General features: G+C 36.7%; 1 protein-coding gene across 3 annotated transcripts in view; it reads right to left on the bottom strand.

The window, feature by feature from the left end:
* The window catches only part of SNRK (SNF related kinase), a gene marked incomplete at its 5' end in the record, with an annotated part of 57,541 nt that overhangs the window by 8,907 nt on the left and 24,735 nt on the right, over positions 1-23,899 (bottom strand). For all 3 annotated transcript variants that reach the window (XM_080820600.1, XM_080820599.1, XM_080820598.1), the window contains 2 exons: positions 714-926; positions 5,846-5,987. In XM_080820600.1, the coding sequence (XP_080676726.1) occupies positions 714-926; positions 5,846-5,987 (355 nt within the window). The remainder of the gene's footprint in view (positions 1-713; positions 927-5,845; positions 5,988-23,899) is intronic.

Here is a 23,899-nt window from a genome sequence, read left to right as displayed (position 1 = left end):
TCATTACTAAGACAAAGCAACTGCATCTTTATATTATCCTTGATTCCAAACTTCTTAGATTATTAAAAACTGGCTTTGGTTTTAAATGACTTAATTAACAATTTTGTATCTTGTGGGTTGCAGGTTGTTCCGGCAAGGGCTCTGAAGGGCCAGAAAGCAAACATTTTATAGGCATTGTGGGTCTGTGGTCTCTCTCAACAACTACTCTGTCTGATACTGTAGCACAATGTGGCCAATGACAATACCCAAGGCATCTGGCATGACTGTAGCCCACTAAAACTTCCCTTACAACAATGTGTGACCAGTCCCATGTGTCAACCCCTGAATTAGAGGACTGTGGTCTGCCCCATTCTCCCCACTCATGGTGGGGAGCAGAGGGAGACACAACAATGAAGATGCTGCCATGGAAAAGACATGTACTGGGATACAAAAGAAGCTATTCCAATCCACCCCGACAGGAAGGGAGAGAGGCCACAGCATTTGATGACACCACCCAGCAATGGTGTACTTATTCACTAGCACAAAAATAAAAACAACACAACAATAAAACCTATGAGAGAGGCACTGGGCCAGGAACTCTAGAAATGAATGACATGACTTCTGCCAACTGGGAACTCTACTCATTACAGTGTCCGCAGGCCCTGACAAGCTAAGAGGAAAGACCATTCCAAGAATCCTAAACCCATGGCCCGTGCTGGTGAGTGCTGACATACTCCACAATGGCATCGCGGTCTGCTATGTCTCCGAGCACCATGCGCTGAATGATGCTGTTGTGTTCCTCCTCTGAGAGGTTTTTGTACGACACGAGGGGGATGTTATACTTTGTGGCTGGTGAAGGGTCCACTCCCTGAAGCCAAGGATGATTTTCAATCTCTTCTAAGGAGGCCCTTCTCTTGGGATCTCTCTGTAGCATCCGTGTGATCAGGCTGGAAAGGAAGGTAAGTCCACTGTTAAAGCAAACTATTGGCAGGGCTTAATAATGGTGGATTATTTTATTAATCAGAATTCTTTCCTACACTTATACCATCAAATTTCATTAGGCTCACTAGTGGTGGTGGTAGTGTGGCAGATGGTAATAAAGAAAATTTAGTGCCATCAGATTCATAAATAGAAAATCACAACTGCCAGATATACTGGTAAGCCAAACAGCTTCCTATCATCTGGAATTAGCTCTAGATATCAACATCTGTTGCTGAATTAACAGTGGCTTAGTGGCATGCCAGAACCAGATATAATAATCAACGATGACATACAAAATACAGTGCATGAGCCAACTTCTGCTTCAGAAAGAATAGAATAAATGATCCTGATGAAAACCATCAAAATGCCACAGGCTTTTAAACATATATTTTCTTTAAATGCATTGTGTGGGCAAAAAAATAAATATATATATAAAGATGGAAGGAAGCAGACTCAACAGGAAAAAAACGGAATAAAAGCAGGAATTTTAGGAGGTGAATGACAAAGCTAACCTTTGACCTGAAGGCTTCTGCTTTGGTTTTGAAAGCTATACTGAGTGCAAAAAATAGAATATAACTTGTAGGCAGGGAGTACAACTAGAGCCCTCATAAAAAACTGGGGTCCCAGCTTCAGTGGCAGGGGGGATGAGAAATAAGAAACCAATCTGTTACGATATCAAGAAGGAAAACTGCCTGCCTCAACAGTGGCTGTGGAGGTGGGGCAGGGAAATATCTTCTAAGAATTTCTAGCCACATGCTGGTCCTCACACACATTTGTGGTCCAAATTAATGATATCTGTGTGGTACATGTCAGGAAGAAGTTAATTTCAGGTAGTTTTAAAGCTGGAGTGCTCCTAAGTAACAAGACAGAGAAGGAAATGTAAAACCTTTCCCTAGGAACAGAACTTAAAAGAACTGCCCAGATAATATTATAAGGAATATGACCTCATAGTCAAAAAATACAAAGGAAATAAGTACTAACAAAAACTAGTAATACATGATGGCAAAATCAGAATGCAAAGTCTTCAAATACTGAAATTTTCAGACACAGAAGATAACTGTGTTGAATATGTTTAAGACATGGAGAAGCGTGAAATACAAAAGACTGAAAAAAAAAAGCGATAGACAAATTTTTTAAATTAGATATAAAGAGAATTAATGAATTGGAAGACCGAGCCAAGGAAATAACCCTGCACCAGTGGACTAAGAGAAAATATGAAGAGATGAAAAGACAAGGAGGAGAGAGTGAAAATACCTAACATATATCTAATCAGAGTTCCAGAAGGGAATAAAGGAATGGGCAAGAAACTATATTTGAAATTATCATAGCTAAAGATTTTCCAAAATCATGGACGAACACAAATCCTGACCCAGGGAGCCTAACACATCCTAAGCAGAATGAATAGAAGCTCTTAGAGCAGCCTGAGCAGACAATATCACCTGAGCAAGAACAGTAACAACATGAATAGATGATATCCCAAAAGCAACAAGACGTATCAGAAGATGTGGTAACATCTTCAATAACCTGAGAGAAAACTGTCCACACCTAGAATTCTACACTCAATGAAACTTTCAAGGGCATATGTAACATAGAAAGATTTTCAATGAAAAACTGAGGAAGTCAATCACCAATAAACGTTCCTCAAAGAAATTCTAAAGGGTATAATATTAGCAGAAGAATGTGATCCCAAGTGGAAGGATATACAAAGTTTTTAATCAAGCATCTGGGTAATTCTAAACAATATTTTTACTATACAGAATAATAATAATAACTGTTTAATTTGTGGAGTTAGAAAATATTGAATGGTAAAGTGTCCTAAGGATTTTGTGTTGTTCAGAAAGACATAAAGGTAAGGATTAACCATCAATTTTATTAAATTAAGCATATAGTGGACACCTGGTGGCTCAGTCAGTTAAGCATCTGCCATCAGTTAAGCATCTGCCATCAGTTAAGCATCTGCCATCAGTTCAGGTCATGAACCCAGAGTCCTGAGATGGAGCCTCACATAGGGGGCTCCCTGCTCAGCAGAAACTCTGCTCCTCCCTCTGCCCCTCCCTCTCCCATGCACTTTCATCCCCCCTCAAATAAATAAATGAAATTGCAAAAAAAATATAATTAATTAAGCATATAAATATGTATGTGTGTGTTAAAACAGGATACTCACTAAAAACAACTGACTATAACTTCTAGGCTAGTTGAAGGGAGAAAGCCAAATAAGGGGAAAAAGAAAAATCTCTAGCTAAGTAAGGGGAAAAAGAAAAATCTCTATCAATCCTAAAGAAAGAACAGACCAAAAAAGAACGAGGGGGGGTGTAGGACAAATATGAAGCATATAAAAAGAGCATAAATATATCTACATCTTTCAGTGAAGACATCATCAGATAAACTCTGATGAAAAGACAAAAACTCTTGGAAGGGATAAAACCCCAGCTCCAGCTATTAAAAAAGACTTACTTAAAACCAAGACAATGAAAGGTTTAAAGTAAATGAATGGAAAACTAGATAGCACATCAATGCTAACCAAAGGAAGACTGGTGCGGCTAGCTAGAACTAGATAACACAGATTGACTTTAAGGCAAAAGGCATTATTAGAGATAAACAAGTGAATTACAAGTTCAATTCATCAGTAAGATACAATTTGTACCTAATACCATTGCCTCAAAACACTTAAAGCTAAAACTGACAGACCTCCAAGGAAAAAAACAATAAATCTACCATCATAGTGGAAGAATATCTTAGTAAGTGTTAAGTCAAATCATCAAAAAACTCAGAAAAGATGTAAGTAATTCAGAACAGCCTAATTAACAAGCTTGATCTTAAGGATTTATATATCTCTGACCCCCAAAATGGGAAAATAAACATTCTTTTCTAGAACAAAAGGATCATTTACAAAAACTGACTCCATGATAGGTGTTAAGCAAGCCTCAACAATGTGAAAAACAGCAACAAAAAACTAGTATTATATAGACTATATTCTTGGACTGCAATGAAATTAAGTTAGAAATGAATAACAAAAAAGTAATTAGAAAAATTTTATATATTTGGAAATTGTAAAACACTCTTCTAAAAATCTTAGCGGTCAAATATAGCATGTGAAGCTAGAAAATACTCAGAACTGAATAATAACAGGGTTATAAATCAAAACTAGTTAAGGTACCCGCAGAAATGGTACAAGAAGGCAAATCTGATAGCCTTAACTATGACATTAGAAAAGGAAAGTTTGTGAGCCAAGTCTCCAACATAAGAAAAAAAGAAAGAACAAGAGACTCACCCCATGAAGTAGGTAGAAGGAAATAATACAGGTAAGAGAAAATTTACAATGTAAAACAAAAAAATACAAGGAAATGAATAAAGAAAAAAGGCAGTTCTTTGAAAAAGACTAATAAAATTAACAAATCTCAGGCAAGACTAATCAAGACAAAAACAAGAGAAGGCAGAAATTCAATACTGGAATGATAAAGGGCAACATCCCACTGATCTATATACTTTACAAATATACCAGAGGATATAAATACTTCAGGCCAATAAATTTGAAAATTTAGATAAAATGGGCAAGCTCCTTAAAAAACAAAAGTCAGCAAAACTGACACAGGAAAAGTAGAAAACTGAATGGTTCTACAATTACTAAGAATAATCCCTCTACAAGGGAGAAATAGAGAAGGCTCCTAAGATATTACAACTGTTCTATTTCTGACTCTAGATAACAGGTTCTACCATTCTCACATTATCAGTAGATAGAGAAGCCTGTATCTGAATCCAGAGAGTTTGAATAGGTAAGATAACCATCCACCACATTGGGACTAAGATGTAGGTCCACCTGGAGAAAAGATTTCTCAAACCATCAGATTTCCTTCTTACCAGCTGATGGGAAAAATTCACAACTTTGTTACTGCAACAAAATCCTTAAAGTAGTAGCTATAATCTCAGCTGAACTCACTTAAAAATATCACCCATTAAAATAAAGTATATATATATGTACATATATATACACACACACACACACATATCACCCATAACGTCCATGAAATACTTGAGTTTCTAACAGTTCTTTTATTCCATTATTATATTTCTCACTATATATATCACAGAACTATAAAGTTCTTTAAATTCCAAATAATCAACTTGACTGTATTTTTGGTTGCTGGTTTCCCATAATCACATAAACCAATAGGGGAGAGCGGTATATGGATAAAATTAAGGGACACATTATGTAAAACCTAAAACGGTGTGTTGGTGGTCTATTTCATGAAAAGGAATGCCTTAATTTTTCTCTGGAATTTAAAATAATTCTAGGTGGTCTTGTTTTTTTTGCTTATGCAAAACAGAAAGATAGTTCCCATGGTAATATCTTCATTTCAAGTGAGTAACCACCACTCCTGGAAGCTGAAGAGGCATGTAATGGGTTTCTTGAAAACAAGCATATTTAAGAAATAGACTTACACATTTTGTACTCTAGTATTAAATTTCAAGTCATATTCTGGGCTTAACTCCCCCAATTTTCTTAACAAAAACAAAATATCAAGTTCAAAAATTAAAATGAACTCAGATGTTTATAAATTGAAGTAACTTCAATTTTTTTTTTACATGTTAATGGAATAAAACAAAACTTCTGAGGGTGCCTGGGTGGCTTAGTTGGTTAAGCATCCAACTCTTAATTTCAACTCAAGTCATGATCTCAGGGACATGAGATTGAGTCCAGGGTAGGGCTCCTTACTCAGCACAGAGTCTGCTTGCGACTGATTCTCTATCTTTCTGTCTCTCCTCCTACCCCCACCCCTCCCCTCCCCATGCTTGCACTCTACATACATACATACATACATACATACATCATAAATAAAATAAATTAAACTTTTGGTTTTAACATTCTTTTTCTATTTTTACTTACTCTTTACACTCTTTGGACACATGGGATGGTACTGTATATTTGCAATCCATGATCATTGTCAATGTTTCACTGTCATTGGCCTCTTGAAAAGGTGGTTGCCCACACACCAACATGAAAAGGATCACTCCCAGACTCCATATATCTACAAAGCAAAGACACACTGTTAAATATTGGATGAGTTAGAAAACCAAAAGCACTAAGAAGAGCAAAAGTAGACTAACAATATTATTTTATTTGAATAGTGAAAAGCATTTATATCTCAAAAGAAAACATCTAGGGAAGAAAACTTAAGTCCCAATAAGGCAGGGGAAGGTATCTGTCTTATTTACTGTTTTTATATTCACCTCAGCCGCATAGTGAATAGTCAATAAATGTTCAACAAAGAGATAAATTAATTCATTAATGGCAAGAACATCGAGTAAAAGTACCTATCAAGGTTCTCAAGCCACTGAATAACAGACTGCTGTCTTTCTCATGACATTATTTACCAGAGAAAATCTAAACCTAGTATTTTAATACTCTGAAACATGAAAAGGATTTTGCCTAATGTCACAATTATCTCAGTTGTTCTTTACCTCAATCCTGGTGAGATAACCAGCTGATGTAAATCACAGTCACTTTATAGTTAAGAAAATTAAAATTCAGAGAGAGAAATATTTCTGTGCTGTCAATGCAGAAAAAGATAGGTTATACATTATTTCAGAGGACAAAATTAGGTCTGAAGGTATAAGTAACCAGGAGGCACACTTTGGCTTAAAAACAACAGAAGCTACTTAATAAAGCACTGGGAAAGACAGTAGGCTTCCCATAACTCTAAGTATTTTGGCAAAGTCTGGGCAACCATCTGTCTAATACTCTGCATAAGACATTCCTGTAGTGATTGTAAGACTGGACTAGTTGACATCCGAGGACCCTCCCAACTGTAGCATTAGCCTAACTCCTACAAGTGCCAATAGCCCCCTACTTCTTGCCATTAGATAAAATCTCACCAATCAGTTGGAAAAATGATGGCTTTTCAAATGAAAAAAGGATGAATCCATCATTCAGGAAGGGTATCACAAATCATTCATTCATTCCAGAAACTGAAGTACAGACATGATTACATAAACATTAATATAACAAGAGATGAATTCAAGAAGCTTTCTACCACAAAAGGCTTAGAAGAGAATGTAAGCCACATGGACTCTGCCACATCTGTTAATACTCAACTGCTGTTTTCACTTAGCTTACACAACCAAAATAATGTAGGATCCATGTTATTTTCAGCAGAATTATAACTTGTTAATAAAATACCTTCTCCTTGGTCCAAACCAAATAAAGAGGGCAATAAAGGCAAAAACACAAAAGTTAAATATACTGTGATTTTTTATACATACAACAAATTTTACTAAGGATGCTTTAATGAAAATTGGTTAAGCAGACAGAAAAATCTACTAAAATTAAAACATTACATATGTAAGAAGAAAAGGGACCTAAAGATCATTCAGTTCAAACTCGTGGCTCTTCAGTGTCCCTAAGAGGTGTGCCTGGCATTGCTTGTTGGATGCATAAATTATGTAACCTACAGCCCCAGGACAGCAAGTTGGCTCAGGACTCCACTCAACTCACTAACCCACATTTTTTTACCTTGATCTTGGAATGCAGAGGGCCATCCCTGTACAAAGTCAAACGTCATGAGTAATGGTGGCTAGCTGCACCTGTTCTTTAAATATCCAGTGAGAATTTATAACCCCAATACTAGCTCTAACTTATTAAGAGTTTCAAAGGAAATCTACATAGTTGTAACTTAAACCCTCTCTGAACAACCTGAACCTATTTTTGGTTACCTGCCCCACCTCTCAAGCCACTACTGTGAACAAGTGGCAATTATAATTATTCTCCCTTTAATACGTGTGTTCCTTATTTTACAAAGCAGTTGTATTCCTGAAATTCACTATCAAGTAAACCCATCTTTTCACCAATGTTTATTAGATAAGAATGGAAATATACCATGGCTTTATTTTTGGTTGATTTACACTATTTTGTTTAGTTTTGGCTATCTCCTCCCCAAAGAAGAGAAGGGATTTTATAAGTGGTTTGCAATAAAAACACATAAACATAAAAATCAGGGTAGTTAAAACAAACCACTCTCTCTCTTTTGTTGTTCAAATATTGACTAATGTCTAAGGCTACCACTATAACCAAGCCCAACCATTAATACATATGTATTTGAGATATAATAAATTCTTATCTCTCTATATAAATCCTACAAAACAACAATTTTTATAAAATGAATTTGGTTACATTGTTTCTTCTATCATCTCATACTTTAACTGTGGATAAACCAGCTTGGTTATTTAGTTTTTTACTTTTTCTCCATGCTAAATTGGAGGTGATATCTAAGAGTACAATATACAAAGCTGAAGTTTTAAAAGGTTAGCAAATAGTATAAACATCAACTAATAATTACCCCCAAATTCTTATCTGGCTGAAGGAAACTTTCTTTTCCTGTTAAATATCAACCTCAACAGCAATAAGGAAGTCCAATTATCTGGAAATGTTCTCTTCGGGATCACCTGGCCAAGCAGACTCACACACCGCTTGCTAGGAAGTGGTGCGTGATTCAAAGGGAAAAAGGAGAACAACAACAAAAATATATATACTGTTTCTACTGTTTCCAGTCAGGGCTCATATAATTTCTGAATGAGGAAGTGCTTAAAATATGTGAAATTTAGAAACACAATTCTGTGCCTGGTAGTTCACAAAGCGAAGTGACATGATGCAAAGCGTGTGAAAGAGCAGCAGCACTGCGGCTAAGGGAGCCAAGTTTCAGGAAGTTTCAGGAAGGGCAAATGACCTTCTCACAGAGACAACGTGATTATTCAAGGGTTTACTTATTCCATTTACTTCTTTCCTAGATTTAATTTTTCTTCTTATTCTTGTCTTTGAATGATTTTACTTTTCCATCCTAAGGACCAAAGGAAAGAGATAAAAACCATCACGAAACAAACACAGAGTGGTATGACTTTAACCAAGTATTTAAACGAGTTCTCCATCGTTAAATGGGAATACAGCAGTAATGCAATTCCTCTTAATGCTGTGGTGGGCATTAAAGAGATGAAAATCAAATCCATGCTGAGTATTCGGGACAGAGCCCAGAATAGAGAAAGCATTCTGAGGAGGCTGTACTGTCCCGCCCTCGTTCATCTGTGCCGGCTGGGCATTGTTCCTGAGCACAGAGGACACAGAGATGAATGGGGGACACCCTTGCCCTTACAGGGCTCTCAGTTCACTGTGAGAGACAGCCAGCAGATAAGCTCAAGAAGGCACAAAGCCAACACAGACAAGAAAAACTAGTGAAGATTGGGGGAGAAAACAGGAATGGCCTCTTAGTAATGCAGCTACAAAAGGGGACAATTTAAGATCTTGGGTCCCCAGGACAAGACATCTGGTATTACAGGACTAACAACAGCATCAGGAAGGATTATCTATTACATTCTCCTCAAGTGGGGGAGGGAGCTGCTACTTGTCTTAAAAACTCATGTTTGTGAATATTTAAAAATTTTTTCCTTTTTTTTTTTAAACTTGCTTACAAAACTATATACTCCCAAGGTATAGATCATGGATCAGCTTGGGATCCACCAAGTCCGTAACTGGGGACAGTGGATGGACAGGGAGAAGGTGAGAGAAAGATAATGGAATAGGGACTTCACATTGTATTTATTTCAAAAAGATGTTAATGGAATTGTCTATTCATATTAAAGGTACACAGGTTAACAAACATCAACCATCTGAAAAATCAAATTTAATGTTGATACTATCTGAAGCATATGTTTTTATTTCAGACCCAGCTATAGAGTCTTCGTTAATAAAAAGGGAAAAAGAAAGTATCACTTCATAAATACAGTTCCTTTGGTTAAAAAACCACTTCCAACTCATGGAACTGTGGGAAGGGGTGGAAAGATAATGAGGTCTTTGTTAGTACAAAGAATGGGAGTTACTGGTCCCCCTTACTGGCAGCTCTCAAGCTAGCTGGAAATAAGAGCACCAAACTGAGCACTGATGTCTCTTTCACCTGCTAACAACATTCAGCAGGTCAACTTGTCATAATACAATATATGCCATTTCTAGGGTTGGAAGTGGAGTTTCTACTACAAAGGTCATGTTACGCAGGCTAACAAAAGATCAAAATGAAAACAAAGCAGAATAAAAGAAAATGCTAGTGATTAATCTGAGGAAAAGCTACTGCCAAATGGTGGGGCGGGGGGGGGGCGGTGGTAGAGGATGTCATGACTGCAGAAAAGTTTTCTAAAAAAATCATTTCTGAAGTGAATTATCTAGAGAGCAAAAGAGCGAGCATTGATTAAAAAGTAATAAAAATGGGAAGACCAGAAGAAAAGTTTCAGATGGAAACTTCTATTTTTTTCTTCTGGCTTTCTTTTATCAGTGTAACTATCAATCTAACAGAAGCAACAGAATGTTTTAAAACCACTACAGATGAAGCAGGGACCAGCACCTTTTATGACACCACTTAAAACCAGCAGGATTTATGCAATCACTTTTCAGTTCCAACTGTGGTTACCAGCAACTGACATATGACCCAAAACTAATGTAAAAGGCAATGCTTTCTTAGAATAGCAAGTACTGTTACACAAGCATGTAGGTCTCAGGACCTTTGTTCCTTGTACGAATATTCAGAAACCCTAAGGTCAACTGATGTGAATTGCTCCCTACACACCAAGAACTACTCATGTGCATTCAACATCACCTAGAGCTCTGGTTACAAAAGATTCTTGTTCGCAACAAGATCAATGGTTGGTTCTGAGGGACTGGACTAGAGACCATTCTACAAGTGGTCTTCTGAACTAACAGGGGAAGGCGGGGGCAGAGGAGGAATGAAGCATTTGGACAAGTTCCTGTTTTATGGTATCTATATTATCCCTAGTTTTACTAACACTTTAGTTAGAAGCAAAGTTTTACTATTTAACAAGTAATCATTTCTTAAGCAGAAAGTTAGAATGAATGCCATCACTCATACCTACTTCAAAAAACTTTCCCACACCTGAATCCATCTAAATGCCCCCTTGAGGACTTAAAAAATCAATGCTGTCCAAACAAAGCTTATCACCTTTTTAAAAAACCTAGTTCTCTCATCTGGGTTCTAGTGTGGTCTGCGGCACCTCCACCTCTCCAATCAAAATTCAGAAGGCACCCCAGACTGCACTTCTCATTCAGGTCAGGAAGATCCTGCCAATTTCAGTACATGCCCAGAATCCTCCAACGCTCCTACCGGTGACCCTCAGCTCCCCGTGAAAGCTCCCCAAACTGCCCTCCCAACCTGGTGACCAGGGCATCACCACAGTGAGCCGTCATTACAGATGTTTTCCTCTATTACTCAGAGCTCCCTGAGAGCAGAATACATCCCCTGCACACTCAGCAGTTTGCTGGATGTCACAATGAACCTACAGCTAAAGAGAACGCAGTACTTTTGTAAACACTGTTGGGTTAGGGCCCCAAAAAAGGCAGCTGCAGCAGGGGGCAGTCCTTAATTATTAATGACCTTCAAATAAAAACTAAGAGAAAAAGAAGACTAAGTACCTGCCATGGGGGGGGGGGGGCAGTGCAGACAAGCTACAGTTTGTTTTAGTTAGGGGTTTAACGCCTTGTGCAAACTTGTTTTTTCAAGTCAAAAGAAAACAGGGAAAAGTTCTAGAAGTCCAAAGATTATCAATCACACACTGTGGGACTGCACACGTTCATAAATCCAAACCAGACAAGCGGAAGACACCCTTTCAACTCAGCATTCTTCCATAAATCACTTTACAAATCTGATTTTAATGAACTTTAGAGAAGAAGAGCAAAAAAGGCCAGGCTATAATCATGTGATTTCCCTCAGTATGGCCTGATGAAAAGAGCATGCCTGGGCTAACGCATAAGAAAGCCCTGGGCTCAAATCCTACCTCAGCCATTTAATTAGTTACATATTCTTGGCCAAGTTCTACCTGTCTTCTGTGCCTGAGTCTTCTCTTTCACAAAAGGTGGACATCACCACTCACCTGGCAATTTCTGAGAGGGTATCTGGGGCAAAGAGCTCCATGTATCAGTACAGAAACTGTAAGAATTGAGAAAATCCTTACCTCTAAGTACAGGAGGGAGACGGGCAAGGAAAAGCAAAAGGAATTTAATACTTCTTATTCAATCTACTTCTGTACTATCTGAATTATCTTACAGGAACATAAGGAAAAACAAAAGGAATTTAATACTTCTTATTCAATCTACTTCTGTACTATCTGAATTATCTTACAGGAACATTCATTTATTGCTTGTAAAAAAAGTAATTAAAAATTAGCTGTGCTTAACAGAACATTATGAAGTATATGCACTTCAGTGGGATAAGCAGAAACATCTTTAGAGGAATGTAAAGGAAATAAAAATAAAAAGCCTACTCTCACTGAGACAGTGATTCTCAACCTGTGGCCTGGGGACACTTGGTTCTCTGCGAAGTTCCCTTAATGAATTCACAGACCAATCTCTCCACAACATAAACACTTACAGTAGGAATAATTTTAGTTTGAATTTTTAGCACAACTAACTTCCTTCAAGGACTTAAAAAAAAACAAAACCCTCAAATATCAAAATGCTGGGTCTTGTCAAGCCAAGGAAGGGGCCAGGTCCGTGCTGTTGGTCATTTCACCCTCTAGTTCCATTTCCGTGCTTCAAGACTCACCTGAGGTTTCACCAGGGGAAGGGGCCACCAAAGCCAGAGCCCCCAGAATGCAACCCACCTCAGGGACATTCCCAAAGTCTGTCTCCAAATCTCCACCTAATCAAAACAGTACCTCTCAAGGCATTTCTAAACACCTAGGTGAGGCAAGAACCCATTACAAATTCACAGTTTTCCAAAATTACATCTTTTAAATTACATCCAAATTTACATCTAATACCTTGTGAAAACTAAATACTTCCTTTTATAACAAGCTTACAGGGGGAAAATCTCTGGCTTTTGTCCAGTTTTATAACACTAGCCAAAAAGTCTAAAATGTTCATATTTTAGAAATACTTTTAAAATGTGGAGACAGGGCCATCAGCCTGGCAACATGTACATGAGCACCTGCTATACATTTCCACATGAATGCTCTTCAAGGAAGGGAGCTGTTGCTGTGGATACACAGCGACTATAGATGGGGTTTTCAGAAGTGATTTCACATGTCAACTTCCTACAAGACTATGACAAATGCAAATTTCACAAGTCTAACTTTGATCTAGAAAGTAGGAATGTTCAGATACAGTATCACATCTAAAACTGTCCAGTTCTATTTGTTGAGTCAAACAATATAAACCATGCAGACCAAAGGACTGTATGATTAGCATTTTATAAATGTGAAGTCTGCTTGATGCTTTAATTTAATAGGTAGTGAGTATTTTAATGTTCTCTTAAATGTATTCTAAAAACACTGAGCTTTTTGCAGAAGGTTGAGGTATGCTAATGTAAGACAAATATACAAGCCATTAAAATATCAGTTAATAAAAATCACCTGCATATGGCGACTCCCATGGGTTCTCTTTCAAAAGGCACACATTATTCAATGCATGTGGGGGATACAAAGTCAAATGAAATTTGTCCTTTAACAGACCACATTATTCTAGATTGCCCAAAATGTTTAAAATTGTCAAAAAGACTTTAACTTTCTTGAGGATAAAGAAAAAAAAACAACTTTAAAATAGTGTATTTGCTGTAACAAGATTCAAGATTCAAAATGTTGATTCTTGAAATGTTTGATTCTGGTTAGTTCTCCATGCAAAACACCTGACAGGCATGTGGTTGAAAAGTGTACACAATTTATTTTCCTACATTCAAAAAAGTTAGCAAGATATGTTATATCTTCTTAGAATTATAATAAACATACAACCTGGTTGGTTCTATATAGAATTAGGACTATTCCTTCATATAAAACTTTAGCTAGAAAGTTCTCTCAAATATAACCACATTTCCCAGTTTTTAAGTTAACATTTACTCCTTCAGATTATCAAAGTAACACATGTTCAGTGACAGTAAAATTCTATTAGCAGCCCCTCTCAATCCTCAACACTACAGACATTCTTTAATATTAATTAGCCTATCAGACAGGTAAAGATATGATTGGTTTGCTCTTATTTGTACTGTCCTGATTATTTTTCCCTCATTTCTTCAAGGTTTAATTTACATGCACTGGAAGTCACCATCTGGGAGTTCTAACAAACGCAGTCACGCAACCACTACCACAATCAAGATATAGAGCAGCTCTATCACCCCCAACAGTTCTCTGTACTTCGTATTCCATGGTTCCTCCTGGCCAGCTTCGGGCAACCACAAGTCTATCTCTGTCCCTCTAAGTCTTGCCTGTAAAGGGAATCATACAGTATGTAGTCTGGCTTCTTTAACTAATGCATTTCAGATTCATCCACGTTGCTGTACGTATCAAAAGGTCATCACTTTTTATTGTTTAAGTGGTATCCCACTGCACAGATGTTCCAAAGATTATTTCTGTTTGGGGCAATTATGAATAAAATCACTAAAACCATCTGTGTACTGACGCTTATGCAAGCTTAAATGTTCATTTCTCTTGGGTAAATACCTAGGAACAGGCTTGCTGAGCCATATATTAAGTCTTTATAAGGAACTGCCTAATGACTTTCCAAAGGTGGCTCTAGGATTTTATAGTCTCATCAGCAAAGTATGAGGATTCCAGTTGCTCCATTTACATTCCTAGCAACTCTTGGTACTGGCTGTTAAAAAATTTTAACCATTCCAATAGCTTTAATTTGCATTTTCCCTAATGACTAATGATGTATAGCATCTACATGTGCTTATTTGCCATATTATGTCTTCCTTGGTGAACTGTTTGTTCACATCTTTTGCTCATTTTAACATCGGGCTGCCTTTTAATTTATTGAGTTTTGACAGTTCTTTTTTTATGTACAATCTCTAGCAATACAGAAAAACGCTTTATTTTAAAACAGTCATATTGGGCACCTCGGTGGCTTAGTCGTTAAGCATCTTACTTCAGCTCGGGTCATGATCCCAGGGTCCTGGGATTGAGCCCTGCATTGGGCTCTCTGCTCAGTGGGAAGCCTGCTTCTCCCTCTCCCACTCCCCCTGCTTATGTTCCCTCTCTATCTCTGTCAAATACATCTTTAAAAAAATAAAATAAAAAATAAAAGTCATATTGACTGTACTCACATTATTTCCTGAAAATAGCTAAGTAAGCTTTTAAAAAGAATTACTGAAGTATAGTTGACATACAATGTTGTATTAGTTTCAAGTGTACAACATAGTGATTTGACAACTCTACACATTACTCAGTGCTCAACCATGGTAAGTGTAGTCACCATACAATGTTGTTATAATATTACTTGTACTTTCCATTTCCATGACTTAAATTTCTACCTCTCAAATCCCCTTTATCTATTTCACCCCTCCTACTCCCCACCACCCCTCTGGCAACCACCCATTTGTTCTCTGTATTTAAGAGTCTGATTTCTTTTGTACCTTTTGTTTTTTAGATTCTATATGTAAGTGCAACCACATGGCATTTGACTTTCTGTTTGACTTATTTCTCTAAGCATAATATCCTCCTGGTCCATCCATGTTGTTGCCAATGGCAAATTTCATCCTTTTTATGGCTGAGTAATACTCCTGTGTGTGTGTGTTGTGTGTGTGTGTGTGTGTATGCGCATGCACATGCACTACATTTCCTTTACCCACTCATCCATCAATGGACACTTATGTTGCTTCCATATCTTGCTACTGTAAATAATGCTGCAATAAACATAAAGGTGCATAAATCTTTTCAAATTATTATTTTTGTTTTCTTTGTGTAAATATCCAGTAGTGGAATTAATGGTATTTCTATTTTTAACTTTTTGAGGAACCACCATACTGTTTTCCACAGTTGTTGCACCAAATTATTTTCCCACCAACAGTGCATAGGAGTTCCCTTTTCTCTGCATCCTTGCCAACACTTGTTACTTCTTGTCTTTTCTGACTGGTATGAGGCAATTTGCTACTGTGGTTTTGATGTGCATTTCCCTGATGACTAGCGATGCTGAATGTCTTTCATGTGTCTATTGGCATCTGTATGTATCCTTGGGAAAAATTAGGCCCCATTTTTTAATTGGACTATTTGTGTTTTTGCTATTGAGTTGTATATGTTCTTAATATATTTCAGATTTTAACCCGCTATGGATTTATCATTTGCAAATATCTTCTAAGCTTTCAGAATCTTTATATATTCTCTATCAGATATGTGATTTGCAAGTATTTTCTCCCTGTTGGTGGTAGCTTAACAATATCTTTCAGAAGGAGAAGTTGATTTTTATAAAATCTAATTTATCAGATTTTTCTTTTACACATCATGCTTTGGTGTTTTATCTAAAACAGTTTTTCCTCAGTCAAAGATGCAAAGATCTTCTATGTTTTCTTCTAGAACTTTTACAATTTTATGATTCACATTAAAGTCTCTGATGCACATTGAGTTTTTTTAAGTGGCATAAGGAATGGATCAAGGTTCACTTTTTTGCATATAGATATCTAATTGCTCTAGCAACATTACTGAAAAACTACTTCCTCTATCGAACTGCTTTAGCATTTCTGCTGAAAATCAATTGACCATGTATGTGTGGATTTATTTATGGACTCTATTCCACTGATCTATATGTATGCCTTTTTGTTAATATCATACAGTCATTACTGTAGTTTTATACTAAGTCTTGAATACTCCAATTACTTAAAAATTAAACTTTTCCATCTTTATTGGTTATTTATATAACTTTCTAATGGACTCCTTTCATTTGTCTTCAGGAGAGTTCCTCATTAATTTCTAAGAGCTCTTTCTACAGTAAGAATAGTAATCATCTATAATACAAATCATTTCCTTGTTTCCCATAATGATTTCTAAAAAAACCAGATGTGCACCATACCCAAAAACTATAATCAAATCTATTACTTTTCCTTATGATACCTATTTGGAAAGGCCAAGATCATATGAATATTACTTTGGGGCGGGTGGCTTAATTCTTTATATACAAATCCTTAATTTACCTAGAATTTATTTTGACACAGAATACAGATAGGGATCTACATTCCTTCTTCCTTTTTTCCACTACAATTTATTAAATAATTTCTCCTCTGATGCCTTCTGATAATTGAGGAAGTTAGAACTATTTAGAGCCGGTTTTTCTACATCACTTAAAATTACCAGCTAAAGAACCTGCTAAGATACAGTGGTGTCCTTGGGGACACTGGTTCTTGTACTAAATGGCTACAAAGCAGACACTGAAGTGAATATTCAAAAAATGTGTGGTACCATTTGCCAGGCACTGTGCTATAATCATAATGAGACCTTAGAGGTTGGCAATGAAGGGAGAATGTCCAGGAGAGATGGCACTACTGCCCTTTATGTCCTTGCCACATAATTTTTCTCTGTTCTTTCATTGGCAGAGAAAGTAACAACTATCTGGCTTATAAAAGATGGCTCCATCTTACCTTTCATTTAGGATACCCCTGTTAGTGCTGCTTCAATAACAAGTATATACCTCGTCCTATATCCAAGAGCCCATAAGCAATGCTAAAGGCCTGACTCCATGTAGTGAACAAAGGGGTCTATCATGTTTGGTTTTTTTCTTCTCCCAGTTTCACTGAGCACTGACATACGTTATGTGTAACTTTAAGGTACGCAGAATGATGGTTTGGTTTATGTGTGTTGTGAAATGATTACAACAGATTTACTTAACAGCCACTATCTCACAGATACAATAAAAAGAAAAATTAGTATCTCCTTGTGTTAAGAATTTTTAGGACCTATTCTCTTAAGTCTCCTATATATCATACAACAATGTTAATTAACTATTGTCATCATGCTGTTCATTACATTCCCAGTACTTATTTATCTTATAATTGGGATTTTGTACTTTCTGAACACCTTTCTCCAATTCCATCTTCCCCTTGCCTCTGGTAACCACAAATCTGATCTCTTTTTCTAAGTATGGTGTTCGTTTTGGTTTGGTTTTAGATTCTACATACAAGTGAGATCATACAGTATGTGTGTCTTATTTCACTTAGCATATCTTCATGGTTCATTATTGTCACAAATGGTAGGATTTCCTAATTTTTATGGCTGAATAATATCTAATGTGTGTGTATGTACATATGTACATATATATATGCATAAATATATATATGTATATATATGTTGTGATATATATATATATATATATATATATATATATATATATCTCACACAACTTCTTCATCCATTTATCCACTGAGGGACCCTTACAGTTGTTTCAATGTCTCGGCTATTGTAAATAATGCTGTTCTGAACATGGGGGTGTAGCTATCTTTTTAAGTTAGTATTTTTGTCTCCTTTGGATATATTTCTTCTAGAGGTGGAACTACTGAATCATACAGTAGTTCTGCTTTAGTTTTCTGAGGAATATCCATATTGTTTTCCATACTAGCTATACCAATTTACATTCCAACCAACAGTGCACAAGGGTTCCACTTTTCTCCGCATCCACACTAGCATTTGTGATAACAAATGTCTTTTTGATGATGGTCTTTCTAACAGGCATTAAGGGAATATATCATTGTGATGTTAATCTGCATTTCTCAAAAGACTAGTGATGCTGAGCATCTTTGCTGAGCATCTTTTTCATGTATATTTTCTTTGGAAAAATGTCTATTTAGGTTCTTTACCCATTTTTAACTAGATTATTTGATTTTGCCACTGTTGAGTTGTAGGAGTTCTTTATATGTTTTGCATACTAATCGCTTACCAGGTACATGATTTGCAAATATTTCTTCCCATTCCACAGGTTGTCTTTTCACTTTTTTAGTGATTTCTTTTCCTGTGTGGAAGCTTTTTTGTCTGATGTAATCCGACTTGTTTTTTATTTTATTGCTTATACTTTAGGTGTCATATTCAAAGAAATCATTACCAAGACCCATGTCAAGGAGGTTTTTCTGTTTTCTTCTAGGAGTTTCATGGCTTCAAGTCTTATACTTAAGTCTTTCGTTCATCTCAAGTTAATTTCTGTGAGTGATGTAAGATGGATAAAGTTCTATTCTTCTACATGTGAATATCCAACTTTTTTCAATTTATTGAAGAGAGTTTATTGAATGAGTATTCCAGGTTCCCTTGTCAAATATTAGTTGACTGTATATACTTAAGTTTATTTCTGGGCTCTTGATTCTGTTCCACTAGTCCATTCGTCTGTTTTTATGCCCATACCATACTGTCTTCATGACTACAGCTTAACAGCATATTCTGAAATCAGAAAGTATGCCTCCTGCTTTGTTCTTCTTTCTTGGGATGTCTTTGGCTACATCTTGGGTCTACTATGATTCCATATAAATTTTAGGAATGTTTTTTTCTATTTCTGTAAAAAAAAAAAAATGCCACTGGAATCTTAATAGGAGTGGCATTAAATCTATAGGTGGCTTTTGGTAATACTGACATTTTAACAATATTAATTCTTCCAATCCAACACAAGCTACTTTCCATTTATTTGTATCTTTGATTTCTTTCATCAATGTCTTATAGTTTTCAAAGTAGAGATCTTTCACCTCCTCATTTAAATTTATTCCTAAGTATTTTATTGTTTTTGATGCTATTGTAAATGAGATCAATTTATTCACTTTCAGAAAATCGGTTAGTGTACAGAAATGCCACTGATCTGTTAATTTTGTATCCTGCAATTTTACTGAATTTGATTAGTCCTGACAGTAACTAGAGACAATTCTACTTCTTCCTTCTCAATTTTGATGTCTTTAATTTCTTTTCATTTGTCTTGAGAAACTTTCACATCCTTTTTAATTTCCTCTTTGATCCATTGGTTGTTCAGGAATATCATGTTTTCAAGTTCCCAATTATGATTTCATGATTCTTTCTCATCTTTGCTATCAGTGTGCCAGCCTCTAAAAAGTCCCTAATGTTACCATCTATGGGCTGAAGGTTGAAAATACAAATCGACTAAAACTGCTAGAACTTTATATGTAAAATTAACTAAGTAAGGATCCGAGTAAGGCCCTGAATGAAAACTATGAACAAAATACATGAACTTTTACATGGGCTTATTCAGACAGTCCATTTCAGCATCCCAGGAGGTTTTCTTTGCTTGCTTTCATGGTGCTCTGCTATAGAACAACTCAAAAACTCATCTAAAGAGAAGTGACCAATAAACAGTTCTCTAACTGTTAAGGGGATTCTGAAGTTCATTTCTTACATGAAGTAACACAAGAATGAAGCCTTAGAAAGCAACCTTACACATGAAAAGCAATCTCCTTTTCATGGCAGCAGCTAGAAGAGTCAAAAGTCAGAAACAAAACACAACTACTCTAACTATTGTTGTCTCTGCTGACTAACGAATTCATTTTGATACTGAAGCTGGAGAGTAAATCCAAAAAATTTTTATCAAGCTTTTTACTGACAACTTGATAATAATGGCTGTCCTTGTTTGGGACAGACAGGAACATATCTTACTCACAAACTGATGACTGAGAACAAAATTACAATTAAACTAAAACCACTGGGAATCCTCTGCTTCTAGGTAGAATATAATGTGGTAATAAGCAAACTGAAGATCCTGCTACCACAACTAGAAACACAATAGTAACTTGCAGAAACCATGTTTTCAAGGCCTTGGAAGGAAAAGAAATAAATGAACTGAAATTCCGAACTGGTAAGGGCCCCTTCTAAGATCTGAGGCAGAAATCCAAACAAGAATCATGTGACCTCAGGAATATCAATGGATCACAAATGTTCCTCAGAATGGTTTAATCTAATCATTTTATACTATCCCTAAAAGAAAATCTTATGTCTGCCAACGTTTTAGAACTTGAAAAAAAATAGGTAAATTTAGGAAAATATCACTAATCTGAATCAAGAATATAAGCTTGCAATGGACTGACATTTAAAGTCTCTTATATCAATTAATTGGTATTTGTATATATTAGTCTCCTAAGAATTTGTTAAGCCAGTTTCGGTCCTCTAGGTACTAATTACCACTGAGCACAAAACTGAAAATCACACCTTAGAACACAGAGATCACACCATCTGAGGGGCTTCCCTGCCATCTACTGGAGCTCCTAATCTATGTTAAGCCTCTTTAAACGGTAACAAGGACCTTCTAATATCAGTGAATAGTTGATACATACAAACTGTTAACAACATAAAATGGGTTTACAAACCCCCCCCCCAAAAAACACATATCAAACACACTAAATACCTACAAACTGACTCTTTGACTTTAAAAAACAAAAAAGCACACCATATCCCCCATTACTTGATCTTCCTTTTGGAAGAAGCCCCGTCTATAAGCTTACCTCCAATTTTCCAATACAATATTCCCAACTCATAACTAGGGAATTTAAAACACGGTAAGGGAAATGAGAGATCTAAATGTATAAAACAACAAGTCAGGGTCAAGCAGACAAAACACAAAAATAAGGACACTATTCCTCACCTATAATTTATGCTCCAAAGCTTATTTCAAAACTGCCTATGCTCATCCTTCCTGTCAAAGTTGTGAGCCTTTTTTTTTTTTTAACTCAGCCCAACAAGCCTGCAAGATCAGATCCAAAAAAGGTGTCATAGTGATCCATAACATGCCTGAAACTGCAACTCTGCCTCTCCATGGAAAGAGAAACCATGGCTTCCATCAGACTCATTAATATATACACATTAATAAATGTACATATATATGTATAATGCATATATATGCATTAATATATGTACAGAAAGCAGGGAAAAAGTTCCAACCTGAGCAAGGACATCAGGAAGGACCATGGGAAGTGGCCACAATTATACTTTGTAAACAAGTTTAAAGGAATGTAAATTTTCATTTCTTTAGTTTGTCTCTGTAATATTTACTCATTTAAACAAACATTAAGAACTTGTAGTATTTACCAGGTGATAGGGATGGGACACAGATAAGATATAAACACACAGATCTCTCTCTCAGAGACCTTACTATTGAGCAAGAGGGACAAGTGAGCCATCTGAACTGAGCAAGGTCTGGCCGTCACCCCAACCAATTCCAAAGGCAAAAGGCCATCAGGGCATGGGTCCCCTGCACCTCATCATCCTGTTTTTATTTTTTTTTTATTTTTTATTTTTATTTTTTTTTTATTTATTTGACAGACAGAGATCACAAGTAGGCAGAGAGGCAGGCAGAGAGAGAGGAAGGGAAGCAGGCTCCCTACTGAGCAGAGAGCCCGATGTGAGGCTCGATCCCAGGACCCTGGGATCATGACCTGCGCCGAAGGCAGAGGCTTTAACCCACTGAGCCACCCAGGCGCCCCTCATCATCCTGTTTTTAAATGCCATCTACAACCCCTCTGTTATTTTTATCTAGTACACCTACTCTATGCCTGGCTGCATTCTAGGCAGAATTTAAGATGTATCTATAAAGACGATCTTATTTCACAAAGTCATGTTCTCCTACTCACCAGACAATGCTTCAAACACTGAGGTCCTATGATGTTTGCCTTAGGTTCCAAGGTTTAAAATAACTGAATTATAATATTAAATTAGGTACTGTTCTACATTATACTGGATACAATTTTAAAGATATCACCATAAGCCTAGGTCAGCAAAAACTAGGTAAGATAAAACAATGTTTTCCAAAGACAAAGTGGGTTAGGTAGCAAATGGGTTATAGAGAATGGGTTATGGAAGAAGACATTTAAAAACAGCAAAGACATGTATTTGGAATCACAGTTGTAAGGAAGCTCTGGTTCCACAGTACATCTCTGCTAATTAGCTTGGCTTAGCTCTGTGGTGCCCTGTTCTATGTCTGCTCTCCATCTTTCTCCCCCAAAGTCTGTGTCAACATGTGAGGATCCAACTGAGAGAAGCCACAGCCCTTGAAAGAAGAAAACCACACTACTATGTATGTTAATGTGACTGTGAAAGCATTTCCCAAGCAGTTGCTCTGGGAGTCATGACAACTCCAGGACCACACAGACAATTTCCTGATGTGGAGGGACAGTTTCCCCAGAAACGGAGATGTGTCACTAACAAGTCCCAGCAGGCTGTCTCAGAGCAAGAACAAGAGCACAACTAAGCACAGCACCTACATGTCAATAGTTATACCAGTTCTTAAAAACACTCCAGTGACTTTATGCAACATTTGCATTCAGAGTCTATCCATCAATGTATATTGTGACTAACAAGTTTCCAAGTTTATTGTGTGAAAAGTATGTGCTAACTACTTATTTTTTGTTTTGCAAACTAGTCTTTCTTCAACAGGTTTATGCTTCTCCCTACAAAAAAAAACCAAAAAAACCCCAAGCAGATTTGATGTTTTCAACTCCCTAAAGGTTTCCTAGGCTATACCCTGAAGTAAATAGAAGTATATTTAATTCTGTATTTCTGTATTAAGATAGTTAGCTATTTTAAGTGGTTTAAAAAAAGCTCTTCTAAAGTTCCAAGAAACTAACCAGTTATCAAATAAATACTTCCCTTTGCTTTTATCTAACGTAAAACACATACACACACACACACACACAAAAAGAAAAATCCCTACTTTAGAAGTTAACCTATTTCCTACATTCTGAAAGTTAAATACAACTAAAAACATGTGTGAGAAAAGCTCAAGAGCAAAGGTCCTGGGCCTGCCTCTTCCTCCCAGTTTTCCCACGGCAGCCAACATTTCAGAAATTCCCCTGAGGACAAATTTCCAAAGGAGAAGAAAACACCTCGAAAGGAAAATGAGGCCATGATCTTTAAACACTCTTTGGCACCACAGTCCTAGTACCACAGAAACAAGGCATTCTGTGATCCCTCCAAAAGGCTGACTGAGACAGTTACATCTGACTTGAAGACTGATTTTGTGTCTGGCATTATGCTAAGTACGAAAAAGTTTTTCATTCATCTAACTCCTTCAACAACCCTAAAGGTGAGAACTAGTACATTTCACAAATGGAAGTAACACAGACCACAGAAATGAGTCAAGAGGGGAGGGAGAATAGGCAGTGCTGGGGCCCTCCACCTTTGGAGTAGAGGGTGGGGCCGGGCTAAGAAGGCGGCAGTA

The sequence above is a fragment of the Martes martes genome (genome assembly GCF_963455335.1).
Source record: "Martes martes genome assembly, chromosome: 1".
In the NCBI taxonomy this organism is placed as follows: Eukaryota; Metazoa; Chordata; class Mammalia; order Carnivora; family Mustelidae; genus Martes; species Martes martes.
Note: the sequence above shows the minus strand (reverse complement) of the source record. Positions and strands in the feature narration are given on the sequence as shown.